This window comes from Littorina saxatilis, linkage group LG15 (genome assembly GCF_037325665.1).
Source record: "Littorina saxatilis isolate snail1 linkage group LG15, US_GU_Lsax_2.0, whole genome shotgun sequence".
Taxonomy (NCBI): Eukaryota; Metazoa; Mollusca; class Gastropoda; order Littorinimorpha; family Littorinidae; genus Littorina; species Littorina saxatilis.
In genome coordinates this window covers 443122-465498 of record NC_090259.1, presented here as the reverse complement: position 1 = coordinate 465498, position 22377 = coordinate 443122, and the positions used below count along the sequence as shown (strand labels likewise).

Below are 22377 nucleotides of genomic sequence, written 5' to 3'. Positions count from 1 at the left end.
ACGTTAATGGTTCTGTTTGAAATAAAAGCTTTAATAAAATGCAGGATACGGCCTGTGATACCCAGGTGTTGTAGTTTATCTAATAATTTTGCGTGCCACACGGTGTCAAAAGAGTCGTAATAAGACATTTAAAAATGAGGGTGGGAAGTGACGGATCAGTGCATATGAAATGGGGTCAGCTCCCGTTGCTTTCTTTACCTTTTTGATCCGCTTAATGCATTTAACTAATTCTTTTATCTTAAGGGCGCTGTTGATGACATTCTCATTATTTTCATTTAATTTCGGAAAGAGTTTTTCAGCGTCCGTACGAAACTTTAGTCTGTCGTCCGGTAAGTATTTGGACTGGCTGGCCTTTGCAAAGACCTCTGCCAGCGCATTTGCCTTTTCCTTATTATTCTTTGTGAGAGTGTTATTTACAATGAGTGGTCGTTCTGGGACTTTACATTTATTTTGCATCTTTTTTACTTTGCTCAAACGTTGCCTATATCTTTAGGATCTTGTACTGAGGTTAAAATGTACTTTTCCCAGTTGTGAGTGCATATGCAGTTTAAGGAAGACAGAACCCACGACACAGACTCGCTTGCAGGAGGTACAAAGAAAATAACTCGAAAAAACAAGAAAATGTACTGGTTGTTTATTTTAACTAGCTATCCAGCCACCATTTCTTGTAATAGTTCAATTCGGTAAAATACTGCAAATACACAAAAACATATATAAGTCACATAACATAATATCAACACTTACAATAATACAGTATCATTTAAACTCTGCGACATTAACAATCCCATCTAAAACATATACACACGACTACAATTACCACAAAAACATAAACGATACCTTCCTAAACTGTTAACCTTCAAAGAAGAAAAAATAACAACACCTGCCAAGATACTACGCACTAAAACTCTATTGACTGGAACAAACAAAGAAAGACAAACATTAGAAAACATGTACAACAAGTCTTAACTAACAACAAGTCTTAACTAACAACAAGTCTTAACTAACAACAAGTCTTAACTAACAACAAGTCTTAACTAACAACAAGTCTTAACTAACAACAAGTCTTAACTAACAACAAGTCTTAACTAACAACAAGTCTTAACTAACAAAAACAATATTTTTACCTTTGCGCCATCAGGCGGGAACTGTTCCTCATGAAACACACAAATCCTTGCAAAAACACAAGTAAAAACAACGGGCTTACTACTAACAAAAAAAAAGCGACCTCTTCTATCCACCCCATAACTGTAAGCAGGATCAACTCAAGTCGGGCGGCGGGTAACAGTTGTGCTTGTCGAACCAGACGGCGATGTCGGGCACGGTGTGACGGTAGCGGTCAAGGTCCCACAGACGACGGCACATCTCACAGAATCCCACGGCCTGGTAGTGATACGTCATGAACAGGATGTTGCCCCGCGCGGTGCGTATCGGCCAGTCCTCGAACAGGGGACGGTAGCGGTCCTTGGCGCGCAGGATCTTCAGGTACTCCTCCGGGTGGCTGTCCAGGTACAGCAGGTGTCGGGCCAGGTGTTCGGGCGACCTGAAGTCCGCTGTGTTGATGAACGTGCCTGACGGAGCGTGGGCCTGTGGTCACACAAAGCACAACCAACTGACTACAGAACATACAGACTACAGAACAAACTGACTACAGAACAAACTGACTACAGAACAAACAGACTACAGAACAAACTGACTACAGAACAAACTGACTACAGAACAAACTGACTACAGAACAAACAGACTACAGAACAAACTGACTACAGAACAAACTGACTACAGAACAAAGAGACTACAGAACAAACTGACTACAAAACAAACTGACTACAGAACAAAGAGACTACAGAACATACAGACTACAGAACATACATACTACATAACAAACTGACTACAGAACATACAGACTACAGAACAAACTGACTACAGAACATACAGACTACAGAACAAACAGACTACAGAACATACAGACTACAGAACAAACTGACTACAGAACAAACTGACTACAGAACAAACAGACTACATAACAAACTGACTACAGAACAAACTGACTACAGAACAAAGAGACTACAGAACAAACTGACTACAGAACAAACTGTCTACAAACTGACTACAGAACAAACTGACTACAGAACAAACTGACTACAGAACAAAGAGACTACAGAACAAAGAGACTACAGTGGAACCTCCCCTGTTAAGACCTCTAAACATCTGAGAAAATCAGGTCTCAAAACCTAGAGACCCTCTAAATGGGGGTAAGTTTGCAAAGATTGTCTTAAATGTCGGGGTCTTAAAAGGGGGGTTCCACTGTACTTACATGGCTAGCTGTCAGCTACCAGGTTCCACTGTACTTACATGGCTATAGCTGTCAGCTACCAGGTTCCACTGTACTTACATGGCTAGCTGTCAGCTACCAGGTTCCACTGTACTTACATGGCTATAGCTGTCAGCTACCAGGTTAACTTACACTCGTTGCTTTTTCAATTATTGAAAAACTCGCTTTCGCCTGCATTTCAATATTTATATAAATATTTTTATCATAAAAAGTATAACAAAGTAAAAATCTGATATGACACGGGACGTCATGTAGTATTTTCTGTTTATTATACAGTTGCAGAGAGAGAGATACAGACAGACAGACAGAGGCAGAGAGAGGGGATGCAAAGAGCTATACGGCATAAAAGTAAGAAAAGAAAACAGGAAGAACTTAGGAAAATCAGAAAGAGAGCAACTAGCACAACCAAGTCAAAGCGAAGTAAGAACCGTGTGACCTTCACCTTGTAGTCATTACTGCCTCGCGCAACGACGACGAAGTCTCCCTCCATGAAGCGGAAAAATTTCTCTGTGATGTAGTCCTTGCAAAAGGCGTTCTCGAACGAAAAGTAAAACTTGTACTGAGTGCTAAGCAGCTGAACAAAAAAGATAATTATACTTGTGATATTTCATATTGTTTTTGAAAATACAACAACTACAACAACAATAACAACAACTACAACAACATTAGCAACAACAACACACACACACACACATCTCTTTCACGAGGAGCAACAAAGGATGCCAAAGAAATGCAAAAATCATGTATCCTTCTTTTTACATAATTTAGTCAAGTTTTGGGGGGCCGGGTAGCTCAGTTGGTGGAGCACTGGACTTGTGATCCTAAGGTCGCAGGTTCGAATCCCGACAGGGACGGACATGGGTCAACTTTATGTGCAGAATCAGAGACGGTATCCATGTCCCACCCCCGTGTCACCACAGTGACCCGTAAAAGACCTCGGTCGTTCTGCCATAAGTGTAGGTTAAACACGCACACACAAACAATTTAGTAAATTATATCAATTTACTTATTATTGTGGCAAAAATGTGTGTGGGGAAATTCAAATACGGGAAACCAATAGAAATTGTGTGCATGTTTAATTCAGAGTTAGATTTGCGACACATATAGATTGAGAATAATGGTAATTGCAAAATAATATTTCAATAAAATTGTCCATTATTGGTATTTGTCCATGATAGAGGTGAAAAGGTTAAGGCAAAAGAAGTAAATTTAAGTGTTTTTTTTATATTTAGTCAAGTTTTGACTAAATATTTTAACATCGAGGGGGAATCGAAACGAGGGTCTTGGTGTATGTGCGTGCGTGTGTGCGTGCGTGCGTGTGTGTGTGTGTGTGTGTGTGTGTGTGTGTGTGTGTGTGTAGAGCGATTCAGACTAAACTACTGGACCGATCTTTATGAAATTTGACATGAGAGTTCCTGGGTATGAAATCCCCGAACTTTTTTTCATTTTTTTGATAAATGTCTTTGATGACGTGATATCCGGCTTTTCCTGAAAGTTGAGGCGGCACTGTCACGCCCTCATTTTTTAACCAAATTGGTTGAAATTTTGGTCAAGTAATGTTCGACGAAGCCCGGACTTCGGTATTGCATTTCAGCTTGGTGGCTTAAAAATTAATTAATGACTTTGGTCATTAAAAATCTGAAAATTGTAAAAAAAAATTTTTTTATGAAACGATCCAAATTTACGTTTATCTTATTCTCCATCATTTTCTGATTCCAAAAACATATAAATATGTTATATTTGGATTAAAAACAAGCTCTGAAAATTAAATATATAAAAATTATTATCAAAATTAAATTGTCGAAATCAATTTAAAAACACTTTCATCTTATTCCTTGTCGGTTCCTGATTCCAAAAACATATAGATATGATATGTTTGGATTAAAAACACGCTCAGAAAGTTAAAACAAAGAGAGGTACAGAAAAGCGTGCTATCCTTCTTAGCGCAACTACTACCCCGCTCTTCTTGTCAATTTCACTGCCTTTGCCATGAGCGGTGGACTGACGATGCTACGAGTATACGGTCTTGCTAAAAAATGGCATTGCGTTCAGTTTCATTCTGTGAGTTCGACAGCTACTTGACTAAATGTTGTATTTTCGCCTTACGCGACTTGTTTCTTTTCCTTTCAACCCGTTATTTAGGAAAAAAGAAAAAAAAAGAAAAAAAAAAGTCAACCTGCATTCTTTTTACATTTAGTCAAGTTTTGACTAAATGTTTTAACATAGAGGGGGAATCGAGACGAGGGTCGTGGTGTATGTGTGTGTGTGTGTGTGTGTGTGTGTGTGTGTGTCTGTCTGTCTGTCTGTGCGTGTGTGTGTGTAGAGCGATTCAGACTAAACTACTGGACCGATCTTTATGAAATTTGACATGAGAGTTCCTGGGAATGATATCCCCGGACGTTGTTTTCCTTTTTTCGATAAATACCTTTGATGAGGTCATATCCGGCTTTTTGTAAAAGTTGAGGCGGCACTGTCACACCCTCATTATTCAATCAAATTGATTGACATTTTGGCAAAGCAATCTTCGACGAAGGCCGGGGTTTGGTATTGCATTTCAGCTTGGTGGCTTGATCTATCAGCGGCCTTTGACACAGTCGACCACAACATCCTCCTTCAACGCCTTCAGCACACCTTTGGTATCCATAGCACAGCTCTTTCTTGGTTCTCTTCTTATCTTACCGACCGCTACCAGACTGTTTCGATTGACAAACTGAACTCTGACCCCATCAGGCTTGAGTGCGGAGTCCCTCAGGGCTCAGTCCTTGGGCCTGTACTATTTACTCTCTACACTCAACCTCTTGACCACATCCTTGACCGACACAACGTTCTCCACCACTCTTTTGCCGACGACTCTCAACTTCACAACAGCTCTTCCCCTGACCAGTCTGAATCTCTTCTTTCCTCTATCTCTGACACTATCACTGACGTGCAGAATTGGATGACAGAAAACAAACTTCAGCTCAATAGCAACAAAACTGAAGGTACTACATCCAAACTCTCCAAAGCCACCTCCGACTCTCTTCAACTCTCTGACTCTTCTGTCCCTCTGTCCTCTGCTGTCAAAAACCTCGGAGTCACTCTAGACAACACCCTTTCCATGAAACAACACATCTCTTCTGTCTCTCGCACCTGCTACTTCCAACTCCGCCGCATCGCCACTATCCGCAAGTACCTCACCACAGATGCTACCGCCAAACTGGTCACTTCCACCATTCTCTCACGTCTTGACTATTGTAACTCTCTCTTGGCGGGTCTTCCCTCTTCTTCTATCTCTCGTCTCCAACGCATTCAAAATAGCTCTGCCCGTCTTGTCTTACGAAAGAAAAAGAGAGATCACATCACCCCCCTCCTAAATCAGCTCCACTGGTTGCCCGTTCCTGCCCGTATCACCTACAAAATCAACACTCTCACCTACAAATGCCTCCATGGTCTCGCCCCTGCCTATCTCTCCGACTCTCTCTCTCTATGTCCCTTCACGAGCACTCAGATCATCTGCCGACTCCCTCAAGCTCAACATCCCCCACACCAAACTCAAAACAGCAGGTCAACGCTCATTTTCTTTCCAAGCACCTAGCCAATGGAACACACTACCTCTCCCCCTCCGTCAACAACAGTCCCTCGAATCATTCAAATCTGCACTCAAGACATTCCTTTTTTCCAAATAATCCATGCATTCTGCACTGCCCACCCCATCCCACCCTGAATAACTGTACATATTTTAATGGTTGATGGTATGTGTGTGCTAGTGACTTTAAGTCTCCGTGTGTGTGAATGAGTGTATGTGCGCCTTGAGTCGCCTGTTGGTGAGATATGTGCGCGTTATAAATATTCGTATTATTATTATTATTATTATTATTAATAAAAACTAATCAGTGAGTTTGGTCATTAAAAATCGAAAACTTGTAATTAAAATTTTTTTTTTATTAAACGATCCAAAAACAATTTCATCTTATTCTTCATCATTTTCTGATTCCAAAAACATATAAATATGTTATATTATTTGGATTAAAAACAAGCTCTGAAAATTAAAAATATAAAAATTATGATCAAAATTAAATTTCCGAAATCGATTTAAAAACAATTTCATCTTATTCCTTGTCGGTTCCTGATTCCAAAACATATAGATATGATATGTTTGGATTAAAAACACGCTCAGAAAGTTAAAACGAAGAGAGGTACAGAAAAGTGTGCTATGCAGCACAGCGAAACCACTACAGCGCTGAACAGGCTCGTCAGTTTCACTCCGTTTTGCACAAGCGGGGGACTACGGTCATTGTGAAAAAAATGCAGTGCGTTCAGTTTCATTCTGTGAGTTTGACAGCTTGACTAAATGTTGTTATTTCGCCTTTCGCGACTTGTTTTTTCTTTCAGAGCCTTACGCTCTGGTTTGAATTAGATCCTAGATTCTTTCTACAGAAGGATCGATATCAGCAGGTGTCGAGGTGTCTGTTGAATCGAACTACATCCCGGTGTTAATAATAAGATTACCCAAAGATAAGTGTGACATTTATTTTTAACTCCTGTTAACTCACTCATTCTTTTTAAATATTGTCCATCAATTATGACGTTGATCTCTTCTGGTGAGGACTGGTTTTTTGGGGTGTTTTGTGTGTTGTTGTTGTCATCGTGTTGTTGTTTTTTCCCCTCTTGAATTCTGGCGTTTTCTGTATACTTGATCGGCCATCACATAAATAAAACTTACCATTAATCGGCAATGTCCAGAAACAACAGGTTGCTTTATGCTGAACACCATACTGACTTTTCAGGCACATTCTTCTCGAATGGCTCCCCGCCATAGATCTGGCCGGGCTCTTACAAGGGGTAAGCCCTCCACTCGGTCCCGTATTAAAAAGTTACATTTTTGAATGAATTAAACAGGCACTACCGTAAAATCCCTAGCATAAGCCCACCATCTAGCAAACGCCCACCCCCCACTTTGGGCCAAAAGTTGTGCACAGGGGTAACTACCTAGCAAACGCCCACCCTGATTTTTTCAAAGAGACTATAGGCTCACTTTCACCAGGATTTGTGCAGACTGTTCTAAAAGTCATCTTTTTCCCCTTCTTTACCTTTTCGTGTTTCTTTCCTTTTTACATTTAGTCAAGTTATGACTAAATGTTTTAACATAGAGGGGGGAATCGAGACGAGGGTCGTGGTGTATGTGTGTGTGTGTGTGTGTGTGTGTGTGTGTGTGTGTGTAGAGCGATTCAGACTAAACTACTGGACCGATCTTTATGAAATTTGACATGAGAGTTCCTGGGTATGAAATCCCCGAACTTTTTTTCATTTTTTTGATAAATGTCTTTGATGACGTCATATCCGGCTTTTCGTGAAAGTTGAGGCGGCACTGTCACGCCCTCATTTTTCAACCAAATTGGTTGAAATTTTGGTCAGGTAATCTTCGACGAAGCCCGGACTTCGGTATTGCATTTCAGCTTGGTGGCTTAAACATTAATTGATGACTTTGGTCATTAAAAATCTGAAAATTGTAAAAAAAAATAAGAATTTATAAAACGATCCAAATTTACGTTTATCTTATTCTCCATCATTTGCTGATTCCAAAAACATATAAATATGTTATATTCGGATTAAAAACAAGCTCTGAAAATTAAATATATAAAAATTATTATCAAAATTAAATTGTCCAAATCAATTTAAAAACACTTTCATCTTATTCCTTGTCGGTTCCTGATTCCAAAAACATATAGATATGATATGTTTGGATTAAAACACGCTCAGAAAGTTAAAACAAAGAGAGGTACAGAAAAGCGTGCTATCCTTCTTAGCGCAACTACTACCCCGCTCTTCTTGTCAATTTCACTGCCTTTGCCATGAGCGGTGGACTGACGATGCTACGAGTATACGGTCTTGCTGAAAAATGGCATTGCGTTCAGTTTCATTCTGTGAGTTCGACAGCTACTTGACTAAATATTGTATTTTCGCCTTACGCGACTTGTTCTTTCTCAGAAAGATTGGGCCTTTTGAAGACAAAATCCAAGTTCAGTTAACGTTTCATTTCCAAAGACGATCGTGTAATTTCTTCCCTGTACAGCAAGAAAGGGCTTCATTGGTGTTGACATTTCATCAAGTTTCTTTTTCTCGGAATTGTGTTGTTATTGTTTGTCCTTGCAAAGGTCTTGCGATTTTCTTTTTACTCATAAATTTATATGAATGACTATGCTCGTGTTGTTTTCAGAAAAGCCACTCCTTTTCTCTCTCTGTCTGTCTCTCTCTGTCTCTGTCTCTGTCTCTGTCTCTGTCTCTCTCTCTCTCTCTCTCTCTCTCTCTCTCTCTCTCTCTCTCTCTCTCTCTCTCTCATGGTTGGCCTTCTTTGCCTCAAAGTCCTTTTTTATATTTAGTCAAGTTTTGACTAAATATTTTAACATCGAGGGGGAATCGAAACGAGGGTCGTGGTGTATGTGCGTGTGTGTGTGTGTCTGTGTGTGTGTGTGTGTGTGTGTATGTGCGTGTGTGTGTGTGTGTGTGTGTGTGTAGAGCGATTCAGACTAAACTACTGGACCGATCTTTATGAAATTTGACATGAGAGTTCCTGGGTATGAAATCCCCGAACTTTTTTTCATTTTTTTTATAAATGTCTTTGATGACGTCATATCCGGCTTTTCGTGAAAGTTGAGGCGGCACTGTCACGCCCTCATTTTTCAACCAAATTGGTTGAAATTTTGGTCAAGTAATCTTCGACGAAGCCCGGACTTCGGTATTGCATTTCAGCTTGGTGGCTTAAAAATTAATTAATGACTTTGGTCATTAAAAATCTGAAAATTGTAAAAAAAAATAAGAATTTATAAAACGATCCAAATTTACGTTTATCTTATTCTCCATCATTTGCTGATTCCAAAAACATATAAATATGTTATATTCGGATTAAAAACAAGCTCTGAAAATTAAATATATAAAAATTATTATCAAAATTAAATTGTCGAAATCAATTTAAAAACACTTTCATCTTATTCCTTGTCGGTTCCTGATTCCAAAAACATATAGATATGATATGTTTGGATTAAAAACACGCTCAGAAAGTTAAAACAAAGAGAGGTACAGAAAAGCGTGCTATCCTTCTTAGCGCAACTACTACCCCGCTCTTCTTGTCAATTTCACTGCCTTTGCCATGAGCGGTGGACTGACGATGCTACGAGTATACGGTCTTGCTGAAAAATGGCATTGCGTTCAGTTTCATTCTGTGAGTTCGACAGCTACTTGACTAAATATTGTATTTTCGCCTTACGCGACTTGTTTATATTTAGTCAAGTTTTGACTAAATATTTTAACGTAGAGGGGGGAATCGAGACGAGGGTCGTGGTGTATGTGTGTGTGTGTGTGTGTGTGTCTGTCTGTGTGTGTGTGTAGAGCGATTCAGACTAAACTACTGGACCGATCTTTATGAAATTTGACATGAGAGTTCCTGGGTATGAAATCCCCATACGTTTTTTTCATTTTTTCAATAAATGTCTTTGATGACGTCATATCCGGCTTTTCGTGAAAGTTGAGACGGCACTGTCACGCTCTCATTTTTCAACCAAATTGGTTGAAATTTTGGTCAAGTAATCTTCGACAAAGGCCGGGGTTTGGTATTGCATTTCAGCTTGGTGGCTTAAAAACTAATGAGTGAGTTTGGTCATTAAAAATCTGAAAATTGTAAAAAAAAAAAGAAATTTTATAAAACGATCCAAATTTACGTACATCTTATTCTTTATCATTTTCTAATTCCAAAAATATATAAATATGTTATATTTGGATTAAAAACAAGCTCTGAAAATTAAAAATATAAAAATTATTATCAAAATTAAATTGTCCAAATCAATTTAAAAACACATTCATCTTATTCCTTGTCGGTTCCTGATTCCAAAAACATATAGATATGATATGTTTGGATTAAAAACACGCTCAGAAAGTTAAAACGAAGAGAGGTACAGAAAAGCGTGCTATCCTTCTCAGCGCAAGTACTACTCCGCTCATCTTGTCAATTTCACTGCCTTTGCCGTGCGCGGTGGACTGACGATGCTACGAGTATACGGTCTTGCTGCGTTGCATTGCGTTCAGTTTCATTCTGTGAGTTCGACAGCTACTTGACTAAATGTTGTATTTTCGCCTTACGCGACTTGTTTGTTTTTTCCTTCACTTCTACTCACACGACCTAACTTGCATGCTTTCTGGGTTTGTATTCACTCAATTACACGGTTGAGCACAAAACTTACTTTGTGCAAAGGGGTCTATCCCTAGCAAACGCTTATGCTAGGGATTTTACGGTAATAGCTTTTACCAAATTCACTCATGAGAAGAAAAACAAGTCGCGTAAGGCGAAAATACAATATTTAGTCAAGTAGCTGTCGAACTCACAGAATGAAACTGAACGCAACGCAAAGCAGCAAGACCGTATACTCGTAGCATCGTCACTCCACCGCCCGTGGCAAAGGCAGTGCACGTGGAATTGACAAGAAGAGCGGGGTATTCGTTGCGCTGAGAAGGATAGCACGCTTTTCTGTACCTCTCTTCGTTTTAACTTTCTGAGCGTGTTTTTAATCCAAACATATCATATCTATATGTTTTTGGAATCAGGAACCGACAAGGAATAAGATGAAAGTGTTTTTAAATTGATTTCGAAAAAAAAATTTTGATAATAATTTTTATATATTTAATTTTCAGAGCTTGTTTTTAATCCGAATATAACATATTTATATGTTTTTGGAATCAGCAAATGATGGAGAATAAGATAAACGTAAATTTGGATCGTTTTATAAATTGTTATTTTTTTTTACAATTTTCAGATTTTTAATGACCAAAGTCATTAATTAATTTTTAAGCCACCAAGCTGAAATGCAATACCGAACCCCGGGCTTCGTCGAAGAGTACTTGACCAAAATTTCAACCAATTTGGTTGAAAAATGAGGGCGTGACAGTGCCGCCTCAACTTTCACGAAAAGCCGGATATGACGTCATCAAAGACATTTATCAAAAAAATGAAAAAAAGTTCGGGGATTTCATACCCAGGAACTCTCATGTCAAATTTCATAAAGATCGGTCCAGTAGTTTAGTCTGAATCGCTCTACACACACACACAGACAGACAGACAGACAGACAGACAGACACACACACACACACACACACACACATACACATCACGACCCTCGTCTCGATTCCCCCCTCTACGTTAAAATATTTAGTCAAAACTTGACTAAATATAAAAAACTCCAACTGTGCACAGAGAGCACCCATGCTGTGTAATCTGTGTGGTCACACAGTCGGGTTTTGTAGAAAATATAACTTCTCTGATGCTATTTCAAAGATGTAAAGTGTAACCGCACCCAAAGCCAAATGTAAACATTTTTTGAACATGACCTGTTCACATCTTATTATGAACGTGAGCTTTTGGAACATATTTGCTTTGAATTTCATCTTACGAAATTGTTCAAGTAAATATAATAACTTGTTCAAGTTTATGAAAAAATAAAATAAAAAAACACGCACAAACCTGGGTAGCGCGACTCTTGTTACTGATAGCTTTGCATCGAGAGGAAGCGACCCGAATTTCCCAGCATCGAGATAATAAAGTAAATGAAATGAAATAAACATGTGATAAAATGGGAGTCCGTGGGTGCAGTAAAGTGGGTTTTATTTACCATTTGTTGGTCAAGCTTTGCTCTCCCGTTTCTCCAATGGCTTCAGTCAAAAATGCTCAAAGAATGGCCACAATTATTATAATACAAGAACAAGATATATAAGAATGACAATGAAAACCGGTCTTGTGTTTCTATTGATCGTGTTTCTGGTACTCAGTACACTTTCACTGTTATCTCGTTCTTGTTCTTCTCGCCTGCTGTCTCTTGTTCATTTTCTTACTATAGTACAGTTCATTGAAAAGGAAAACAACAAAACTGACCTCGCGTTTCTCCGATGGCTTCAGTCTACAATGCTCACAGAACGGCAACAATTATTATAATACAGTTCATTAAAAGAAGAAACAAACAAAAACCTTGAAGCAGGCGTCGTCAGAGTGTCTGGGACATTTGAGCTTGGAGCACCCGCCGTACTTATCCACCCGGGCTATGTGGTCCACCCGTCTGACGTACTCCTCGCGGCGACTGAAGGTGTGGCAGCTGCTGACCAGCTGGGCGGCCAGCCGGGTCTTCAGGGCCAGGATGTGCGTGTAGTTCTTCTCCGCTGGCCGCTCTCTCCTCGCCATCACGCCGTACACCCCCTGTATGTCCGAGTCGGCTCTGGGGAGGAATTGATAATGGGTGTTATGGATGTGATTGTTGTTTACTCAATCAGATGTTATATAAATAAAGAAACACACCTACACATCCAAACAAACGGACAGACAGACAGACAGACAGACAGACAGATCAATCAATCAATATGAGGCTTATATCGCGCATATTCCGTGGGTACAGTTCTAGGCGCTCTGCAATGATGCCGTGTGAGATGGAATTTTATGGATTGCAGCCATTTCGGCGCATATTTACCTTTCACGGCCTATTATTCCAAGTCACACGGGTATAGGTAGACAATTATTAACTGTGCCTAAGCAAATTTGCCAGGAAAGACCCTTTTGTCAATCGTGGGATCTTTAACGTGCACACCCAATGTAGTGTACACGGGGGGTGTTCGGACACCGAAGAGAGTCTGCACACAAAGTTGACTCTGAAATAAATTTCCGCCGAACGTGGGGACGAACTGACAGCGGCCAACTGAATACAAATCCAGCGCACTACCAACTGAGCTATATCCCCCCAGACAGACAGACAGACAGACACACACACACACACACACACACACACACACACACACACACACACACACACACACACACACACACACACAAACACACACACATAAACACATCCCCACACAGACAAACAAACGGACAGACAGACAGACAGACAGACACACACACACACACACACACACACACACACACACACACACACACACACACACACCTGTAAGTCATGGTCCAGTTGAAAGCAGACCTCCAGGCGGGTTGACGGAAACTGGAGTGTCTGATCCAGGGAGGTTGCTGGGACTCGTGGTTATGGAACACGTACACCTGCACCCAACAACAACAAAGCCTTAGTACACGTGCACTAAAATACCCCAGTACATCTGCAACGGCATTTAACACAAAATGTTCATCTGCATAATACATAATAGTGCATGTTCACCCAGCTCCGACGTGGCAAAGTAGGGATGTATCTTTCTGTGCAATAACAGCATACTTGATCCTACGAAAGTCGTGACAAAGTAGGGATGTATCTATCTGTGCATTATCAGCACACTTGATCCTAAGAAAGTCGTGACAAAGTAGGGATGTATCTGTCTGTGCACTATCAGCACACTTGATCCTAAGAAAGTCGTGACAAAGTAGGGATGTATCTGTCTGTGCATTATCAGCACACTTGATCCTAAGAACGTCATGGCAAAGTAGGGATGTATCTTTCTGTGCAATATCAGCACACTTGATCCTAAGAACGTCATGGCAAAGTAGGGATGTATCTTTCTGTGCAATATCAGCACACTTGATCCTAAGAACGTCGTGACAAAGTAGGGATGTATCTGTCTGTGCAATATAAGCACACTTGATCCTAAGAACGTCGTGACAAAGTAGGGATGCATCTTTCTGTGCATTATCAGCAGATCCTAAGAACATCATTAATCCAGAGTATAAATAAACAAAAACCAAAAACAATGATCATGGACACTCCGCTTCACTACAGAGGTGGAATAATAATTATGTTCAGATTGATGTCGACAGTGATGATAGGAATAGTTTTGTCATACAGGCAATGTTTTGGCCTCTTAAGGACAGGTATGGGGTAATATGCATGTCGACAGTATAACAGGTATCTGAATTTATAACATACGACCAACAGACAATAATGTGTCTATACTTTTGATCATATACACTTCGCTTTAGCACAGAGGTGAACATGTATGTTCAGATGGATATCGAGGGTATAACAGGTGTACAGAATGTATAACGATGAAGGCCAATAAATAGTAGTGTATCTATAAAAATTTTTATAAAAAAGCAGTGCGTAGTCGATCATTTTGACTATTGACGTTTATTTCACCAATAACTGACATTGTATTTACACGTTTAAGAGACAAAACCAACTTGCGGAGTGTTGACGGAGACAATATTGCTATTTCATATGTTACATAGATTTCCATTGGTCAATTAGGCAAAACTGAGCTCATTGCAAAAGTGATATCGACGACATAATTATCCGTCGATATCAGTTTTAATATCGACGACCTCTTTATTGCTTCCCCACTTCAAAAACAAAGACACCTAAATTTATAAAATTAAAAAAATATATAAAAGGGTAATTATCCGAGAATTGAGTTGAGCAAAAGTGACTAATTACTTTTTGAAAGAAAAGACATTTGGAAATACTGGAAAGTACAAGAAAAGAGTGAACAAAAAGAAATAATAATCAGAGGGAGGGATATGGAACAGCCAAAACTGAGACAAATACTTTTGTAATTTCTTTACAGTGAATACAAAATGTCCAGAGAAAAAGCAATATATCTAACATTGACGGACTGTGTGATGATATCTTCTGCTATTGGTCTGTTTCGACGGTGATATTAAAATCTCGACCTCCGGGCTGAGGTGCACGAAGCAAAAGTGGGTGACAACCAATGGGAGATCTGCCCAAGTCGGTCCGCTCCCTCCCGGTCGGGGTGCACGAAGCTTTTTTCCCAGGGTTGCGTACCGAATGGGAGGCTCCCGTTTGGACCAGCTAGCTAGCAGCCCCACTCAAAGAAGTTGGCACCAAAAAAAATGGCGACCGCCTTTTTCGAAATGACATTTTCGGAGATTTTACAAAAACAACGCCCAAACGAAAAGGTAGAATGGTGCCTTCCGTTCGATTTCAAGTCATGCTTTTCACATTTCCAAGCAAGATAACCGCTGAGAGTGCAGAAACGCCGCTGTTCGACTTTGAAATCTCGAATCGCAGACGACCTTCGCTTTCACAGTACAATCATAGCAGGTGAGGCAGTGTTACTCATTTCGATCAGCCTGTTTTCGTATTTTTTGTGCAGTACGATCATGTAGAATTATTGGAATCAAAGCAGGAATGACAAAGGCATGCAAATGCGTTGATTGTGTCGAAAGCTGTGCAGTAGTTAGCTAGATTCTTTCTGTTGAGTTTGTTTGTATATGACTGAATTTCGTCTTCAAAATGTTACCACTTCTGTGATTTTCATTGTTTGTTTAGCTCATCGGCAGGAAAATCGTCAGGCAAAATATCAATCTGTTGAATGATAACGTTAAGATAAGGGATGTTCAAACATGTATCTGCTTGCAAACACAAGCGCAAGGCCAGATCTATCTGCTTCATTGACTGCCAGATTTTCATTGAATTTTCAAACTAATAACTCGTTTGCAGACTCTCAAATTAGATCCAGTGTTTGTATTCTTAGATTTATGATTGACCATGCAGGCTGTTTACAATGATGACGTTGTGTTTGTTTATGCCGATGCAATCTGCAGATCAAAGGGGACTGACCGCAGGATGACCCAGTGATCAATACAACTTGTGTTTACCACTCAACATTTCCTTCCACCTATAACTCAAGGGCAAACATTAAGGTACATGCTTGTGGATTCTTTATGCAATTCATGTCTGTGAAGATCAAGATAGCTGTGAGCTTTAACTGATTATGCTTATTAATATCAGCACCATCCTCACCCCATAACACTCTCATGTCCAGCTAGCACTCTAACCAACCTTCATCCCTGCCCCCAACCCCCTATCCTTGCCTCCTCTCTGCATAATTATGTTCATTTTTTTCAGAATGACCTTGTTATCACTCCAGCGTCTGACCATGGAGTCTACAGGCCATAGTCTCAGATGTGATGGGATCAAGAGGATGCCACAATGATCAAGGTAACTTTGCAAATACTGTCAAACAGATCTAAATGCTGAAGGTGATCCACAAACATGTTTGCTTAAACATTACAAGGTTACACCCAGAACAACAGCTGGCCTTAGTTGCTTATTAACTGCAAGCAACTAAGACCCTCTCCCCCTCCTCTCTTCCTCCTGCAACATATATTTTCATATCCATATCCAACTTCCATTGCCTCTTATGTTGTATAACTGTTGATATTTAACAGTAACACGTTTTTGTTTCCAATCAATGGCTCTGCATTTACCCTGTACACACACACACACACACACACACACACACACACACACACACACACACACACACACACACACACACACACACACACACACACACACACACACACACACATAAATAATTTCACAATCTCTCTCTCCCTGTTTTAAATTCAGTCATTTGAGTCACTAACACTTAACTGGGGTTCAGTTACTGAATCTGTGATAGTGTTATTTGGAGTAAGATTATTGACTTTGTTGCTGCTCCTGTTCTTCTTACTGTTTTTCCTATCCACAAATTCGTTTTGTCCGTTGGTTTTTGTTTCAATCACTACAGTATGTGTCTATATAGTCTACGCCTGAGATGTGATGGGACCAAAAGGTTTCCAAAATGAAACGGGTAACTTTTTTTTTACCTGATTTTTGTCCTGCAGAAGTTGCAGGGCTTGAGAGTTAAATTGTGCTGACTGAAAACTCCTGATAACTAATAGTCATTTGGAGCTTCAACCATTGTTGTGTGAAAGTGGTTTTTTTGTTTGGTTGGGTGGGGTTTTTTTTTTTGGGGGGGGGGGGGGGGAGTGAGGAGAATGTCTTTTTTACCTGATCCAAACGAGTTGAATTTTAGTCTCAGAATGCACCAGATTGCACAGATATTTTAGTGTACCATTTAAAAAAATTCGGGGGAGCATGCCTCCGAACCCCCCTAGAAAAAAAGGGATTTCTTCGTTTTTCATCACAAGAGAGTCCCACCCCTGAAGTTGGTTCACATTATACATTGCAGTGTTGTTGTCTTCCAAATACATTAAAGGCACAGTACGCCTCCCGTAAACCATCACAGATACTGTCAGGCTTTTACACACAGTACAAACACCCTTCCATTTGAACACTCACCGAACGGGAACATCCTAGGTGCCCTACGTAAAGAGCGAGCAATTTTCAAAGAATTAATTTTTCGGATTGAGACCATCTCAATCGGACCCATCCTGAACTCAGGTCAAAAATGAGTTACTTCCCTTCAACTGGAGCGATGATTGTGCGTTTTGGCGCTAGACCTAACTTTTAAAATCTAAATAATAAATTGACAGCTTGTTACACAAACATTCTTAAATCATAAAAGAATTATTTTTTCATCAAGACAAGATCAGTACAATTCGAAGTTTTGAAAGTTTGAAAAAAGAAAAGCCCGGAAGCAGGGTCACGCAAGGTCGTGGTTTTCGTAGCAGACGACGGTTTATAGGCAGTCAAAAGCCATCGCTCGAGTTCTTATGAACCACATTCGTTTGTTTCGTGAAAAGTCAGAGGTACATAATAACGTGCTATTGCAGATAAGCTCACAGCGAGCCGCATTCAAATTACAAACTGACGACTGCATTGTGAAAAAGGGAAACTGGATCACACGGGTTCACGATGGCTCAGGGGTAAGATAAACCACGCAAAAATAAATTCTTTGAAAATTGCTCGCTCTTTACGTAGGGCACCTAGGATGTTCCCGTTTGGTGAGCGTTCAAATGGAAGGGTGTTTGTACTGTGTGTAAAAGCCTGACAGTATCTGTGATGGTTTACGGGAGGCTTACTGTGCCTTTAAACATTGTACCAGTCATTACATTTAAATGACAATGATTAATATCAAACCTCCCCCGGTTCCCCAACTACCTTTCTCACGCCCACCCCCAACTCATTAGATCACGAACACCACACTAATAACGTCATATATATACTGTTGCTGCTGCTAAAAGTTGTTGTGACTTGTTCTTCCTCTTTGTATATTTTTTTGTGTTTCCACAGAATGCAGTTATTCCATGCACCTCAACGTCAATAGATCTGTGGAGTCTACAGTGTGAAGGAAATCACGGAATATACTAACAGGCAATGTTGACAGTGATATCCTCCACGCTTTTTAGAAGCGCTAACCAGGGATACTATCGTGACATAGCAAAGTGACTAGCACGTGCTGTGAATTCAGCTCACTCACTGACAGAGAGTTGACGTTGTGAATCGTAACGCAGATATCGTTTCACTTGACCACTGTCCATCGACAGAGAGGGGTCTGTCACAGGAATCGACCGGGAGAAAGGAGGCCCGCGTAAAGCACTTTTAAGGTAAATGGAATAAGCATTTGAGTATCGTTAATGTTTATCGCATAAGTTGAATCGACTAACACTGTAACTTTAAACATAGCAGACAGATATCTAAGACAAGATGTCCGCTATTTATGTTGTGCAGTGCGTCGTATAACCGGTCAGACAGGAAGGTAGCGACCAGACGACAGCACCAAGGGTCTGAGAAGTCGCCGTAATTATCTTGCCTATTGACTCGCCAAGCGGAGATTCGACGGGATTTCTAGACGCTAGAGCACGGTTATTTTGTGTCCGTATAGTTGGACCCTAGAGGTCACTGGGCGATAGTTACTGCGTAGACCGAGGTCGCCAGTAAAAGGATTTAGTAGTAAATACATTTCCTAGTGTACGGCTATAGAAGCTGTGTGATTCTGTGTAGGACCAGAATTAAAATATGTCTACAAGAACTTGATTACTTAAGAGATACAGAATATTTAGTAGACAGAGTAGACGGTGATTTTTGACTATACAAGAGCCGTGAGTCGTTACACTTAAAATAGATATCGTGCGCCTATGAGGTCACGGACTGTTTGTATTTCTTTATACCTGATTGAAGAGTAGCGAGTTTTGATAGCGCAATTGTACGAGATTGTCATCTCTAGTTGTTTTATTTGTACTACGTTGCAAGCCCCTGGAGCAAAATAGCCATTGCGTACAATGTATTACCTTACTGGGAGAATGCAAGTTTCCAGTACAAAGGACTTAACATTTCTTACATACTGCTTGACTAAAATCTTTACAAAAATTGACTATATTCTATAAAAGAAACACTTAACAAGGGTAAAAAGAGAAACAGAATCCGTTAGTCGCCTCTTACGACATGCTGGGGAGCATCGGGTAAATTCTTCCACCTAACCCGCAGGGGGGCAGATGCACAGGTAAAAGAAAGTTTTGCATGTGGAGGAAGGAATATGCTTTTGGTTTTTGAGAAGAAAAATTTTACTCATTAGAGCTTAAGTATAAATTCCTTACATTTTGAACCAAAATGTCAGACATCACAGATCTCTCAAATGAAAAAAAATAAGGGCATCATTCTGACTTGAACATATACCACACATTTGATAGCCTGGTTATGTTCTGTGTGTAGTGGAAACATTTCACTTAACCCCTTTTTGCCGAGATTTTTTTTCTTTTCTTTTTTTGCGTTTTTTAATAGCAAATAAAATTCTAAGACACAATATGTATTTCTTTTCTGATTTTTTTACTTTTTCTTGTGTCTACAGCATTTTTTTCAAGCGTCCTTTAAAAAGGACGCTAGGATCGAGAGGGTAGAGGTTTATCAAACATATACAATAGTGAAAGGAACAAGTTTCTAAAAGTTTTCAATGAAATTTATTAACACAAACACTTGTTTTCAAAAAAGTTTTTAACTTTCGGTTTATAAACAATACAAAGTAACGGATTAACTGTCCATTATTTAAAAAAAATAAACAAACAAAAAAACAAAAACAACCTCTGAACATGGTGCAAGTCACTCTCCTGTTACCCTGCCAATGTGAATAATCTGTGCAAACAAAATTGCTTTCAACGATTTTTGTACAGCTCGTCAGAGCTTTTCACTTTCATTGTGAGTGGTCAAGTGGTCAGTTACCGATTACACAGGAGTATGAAATGCCACAAAACAGTACTTTCGGTGCAGAGGGACATTGCACTTCAGGCAGATTTGTTTGACCTTTTTGCCACATTGTGCGCATCTTCTCTGCTTGGAGATGTGCTCCACCAGGTGATCCAACCCATCACATCTGATTGCTGGTGGAACTCTTCTGTCCAGCTTTGCCACACGTCCGACAGGATGGTTAGGGAGCTCCAGGCGGGCAGCAGCGTGTGACCTCTTGAGGTAGATGTCCGCGATGGCACGCCGAACTGCCAGAAGATCCATGGGAATGTACTCTGAGGCAGGTGTTGCCCTGTACATGTGCCATGTTTGCTGCACACACAGGTCAAGACAGAAGCTGAAAATGGCCCACCACCATTTCTTGGATCGTATGGAGACTCGGTATTTGGCAATGTTCTGGTCCATTCTGTCGCACCCGCCCATTGTCTTGTTATAGTGTTTGATCAGGAAGGGCTGCGAGATCTTGACTCGTTTTTTTCTCTGCCTTGGAGCACCGGGAGGCTGACTGCAGAGGGTTGACTCCTGCTGCATTGGAGACAGCGTTGACGATGTTGTTGTCGTTCCATCGAACCACTATCACTCCTGTGTTTTCGGCCTGTTGAAAGTCGTAAGTGCCTCTCTTGGTATTCTTCATTTCATTGATTGACTTCAGGAGGTGCGAGACTTCCCCAACCACACAACTCCACCTCGTACAAAGAAGCCAAGACTCTTCTACAACGGAAGAAGAAAGAAAACTGGAAAAAGAGAAACGGAGACTACAACCCACAGGAAGACCCCATCAACAAACTAGACCGGAGAAGCCAAACCACCATTTTCCGTCTAAGGACAGGGCACTGTGGACTGAAGAAACACCTCAAGAGACTGGGCCTTGCGGATGACGCACACTGTGAATGTGGCTCGGAAGAGCAAACTCCGGAGCACATTCTCCAGAACTGCCCCCATCTAGAGACAATACGCCAGAAGTTCTGGCAAGAAGAGACCAGTGTTGGAGCCAAATTCTGGGGTCCTGCCGACGAACTGCGCAAGACTGCGGACTTCCTGGCAGCCACTGGTCTGAGGATCTAGCACGGCCACCAACATCGAACGCAGAAGAAGAAGAAGAATTGGTTGACTTCAGTGGGCACTGCTCGGTCCTGTTGGCACGAACCGTTCCTGTACATCCAATCTTCTTGCTCGTGAGGACGTCAACAAGCTTCAGACTTGTAAACAGGTTATCAAAGGTCAGATGGTAACAATCTTCCGGCTCCTCTTCCTCCAGCTCAGAGATGAGGTCAACCACCACGGCTCCACCCATTCCAATGCCTGGATACTCATCTGCATTAGCTTGCCTGCCATTTGCTCCTTGGTAGGGTTCAAACTGGACGCAGTACCCAAGGGGTGTGGCCAGCACCCACATCTTGTATCCGAAACGTATAGGCTTCCCTCTAATGAATTGCTTTGCACCGTGTCCCCCATAGTACGGGATCATGCTCTCGTCGATACTCAAATGTTGTTGCTTCATGATTTTTTTGAAGTACATGAGGCATCTCTCATTGAGCATGGTAATCAATGGCCTGATTTTGGCCATATCCATCACCACCACTGTTCTCCTCTCCCAATGTAGTTCTGCCACTGAGTCCCACAATAGTAGCTGTGGCACTGGCAGTCAGTTGTCGTCCGGACAAGTTGTGGACAGCACACTCCCCATCTTCTTCACCACTATCTTCATCAGTCAACTCATCAACTTCAGGAGGGTCGAGAAAGATGTCAGCTCTTTGAAATAAGTCATCATCTTCAAGCATATCTATTACCTCGTTCACAGTGAATCTGAAACAAACCCAACCCGTACATGAAAAAACCTCTGGCCATTTAGCCCTAGCGTCCTTTTTAAAGGACACCAGATCGAAACTGCCTATAACACAAACTATGGACTATATTCACAAAAAGAAAAATAGGTTTCTAGATTATGCCTTTGTCTTCAAATTACCTTCAGTAATGATATTAAAAATGTTGATAATTACACAAATATAGCCTTACCTTCTTTTGGAACTCATCTTGATCTGCTCAGCATGTGGATTTTGAATGCTGTCCACCATGACACTTTACTGCCAAGAGAGATAACTTTCTCCAACTCAGCTTCTGAAACGTTGTTACCTCCCTAACACCAATCAGTGACTTAGACCT

General features: G+C 40.6%; 1 protein-coding gene across 1 annotated transcript in view; it reads right to left on the bottom strand.

Annotated features, from left to right (window-relative positions):
- Positions 1 to 531: 531 nt before the first annotated feature.
- LOC138948164 (3-galactosyl-N-acetylglucosaminide 4-alpha-L-fucosyltransferase FUT3-like) overlaps positions 532 to 22377 on the bottom strand; it is a 49667-nt gene continuing 27821 nt past the window's right edge. The window contains exons 3-6 of the mRNA XM_070319665.1: positions 13288 to 13394; positions 12318 to 12561; positions 2772 to 2903; positions 532 to 1584 (exon numbers count right to left, since the gene is read on the bottom strand). Coding sequence (XP_070175766.1) covers positions 1258 to 1584; positions 2772 to 2903; positions 12318 to 12561; positions 13288 to 13394 — 810 coding nt within the window. The 3' untranslated portion in view covers positions 532 to 1257. The remainder of the gene's footprint in view (positions 1585 to 2771; positions 2904 to 12317; positions 12562 to 13287; positions 13395 to 22377) is intronic.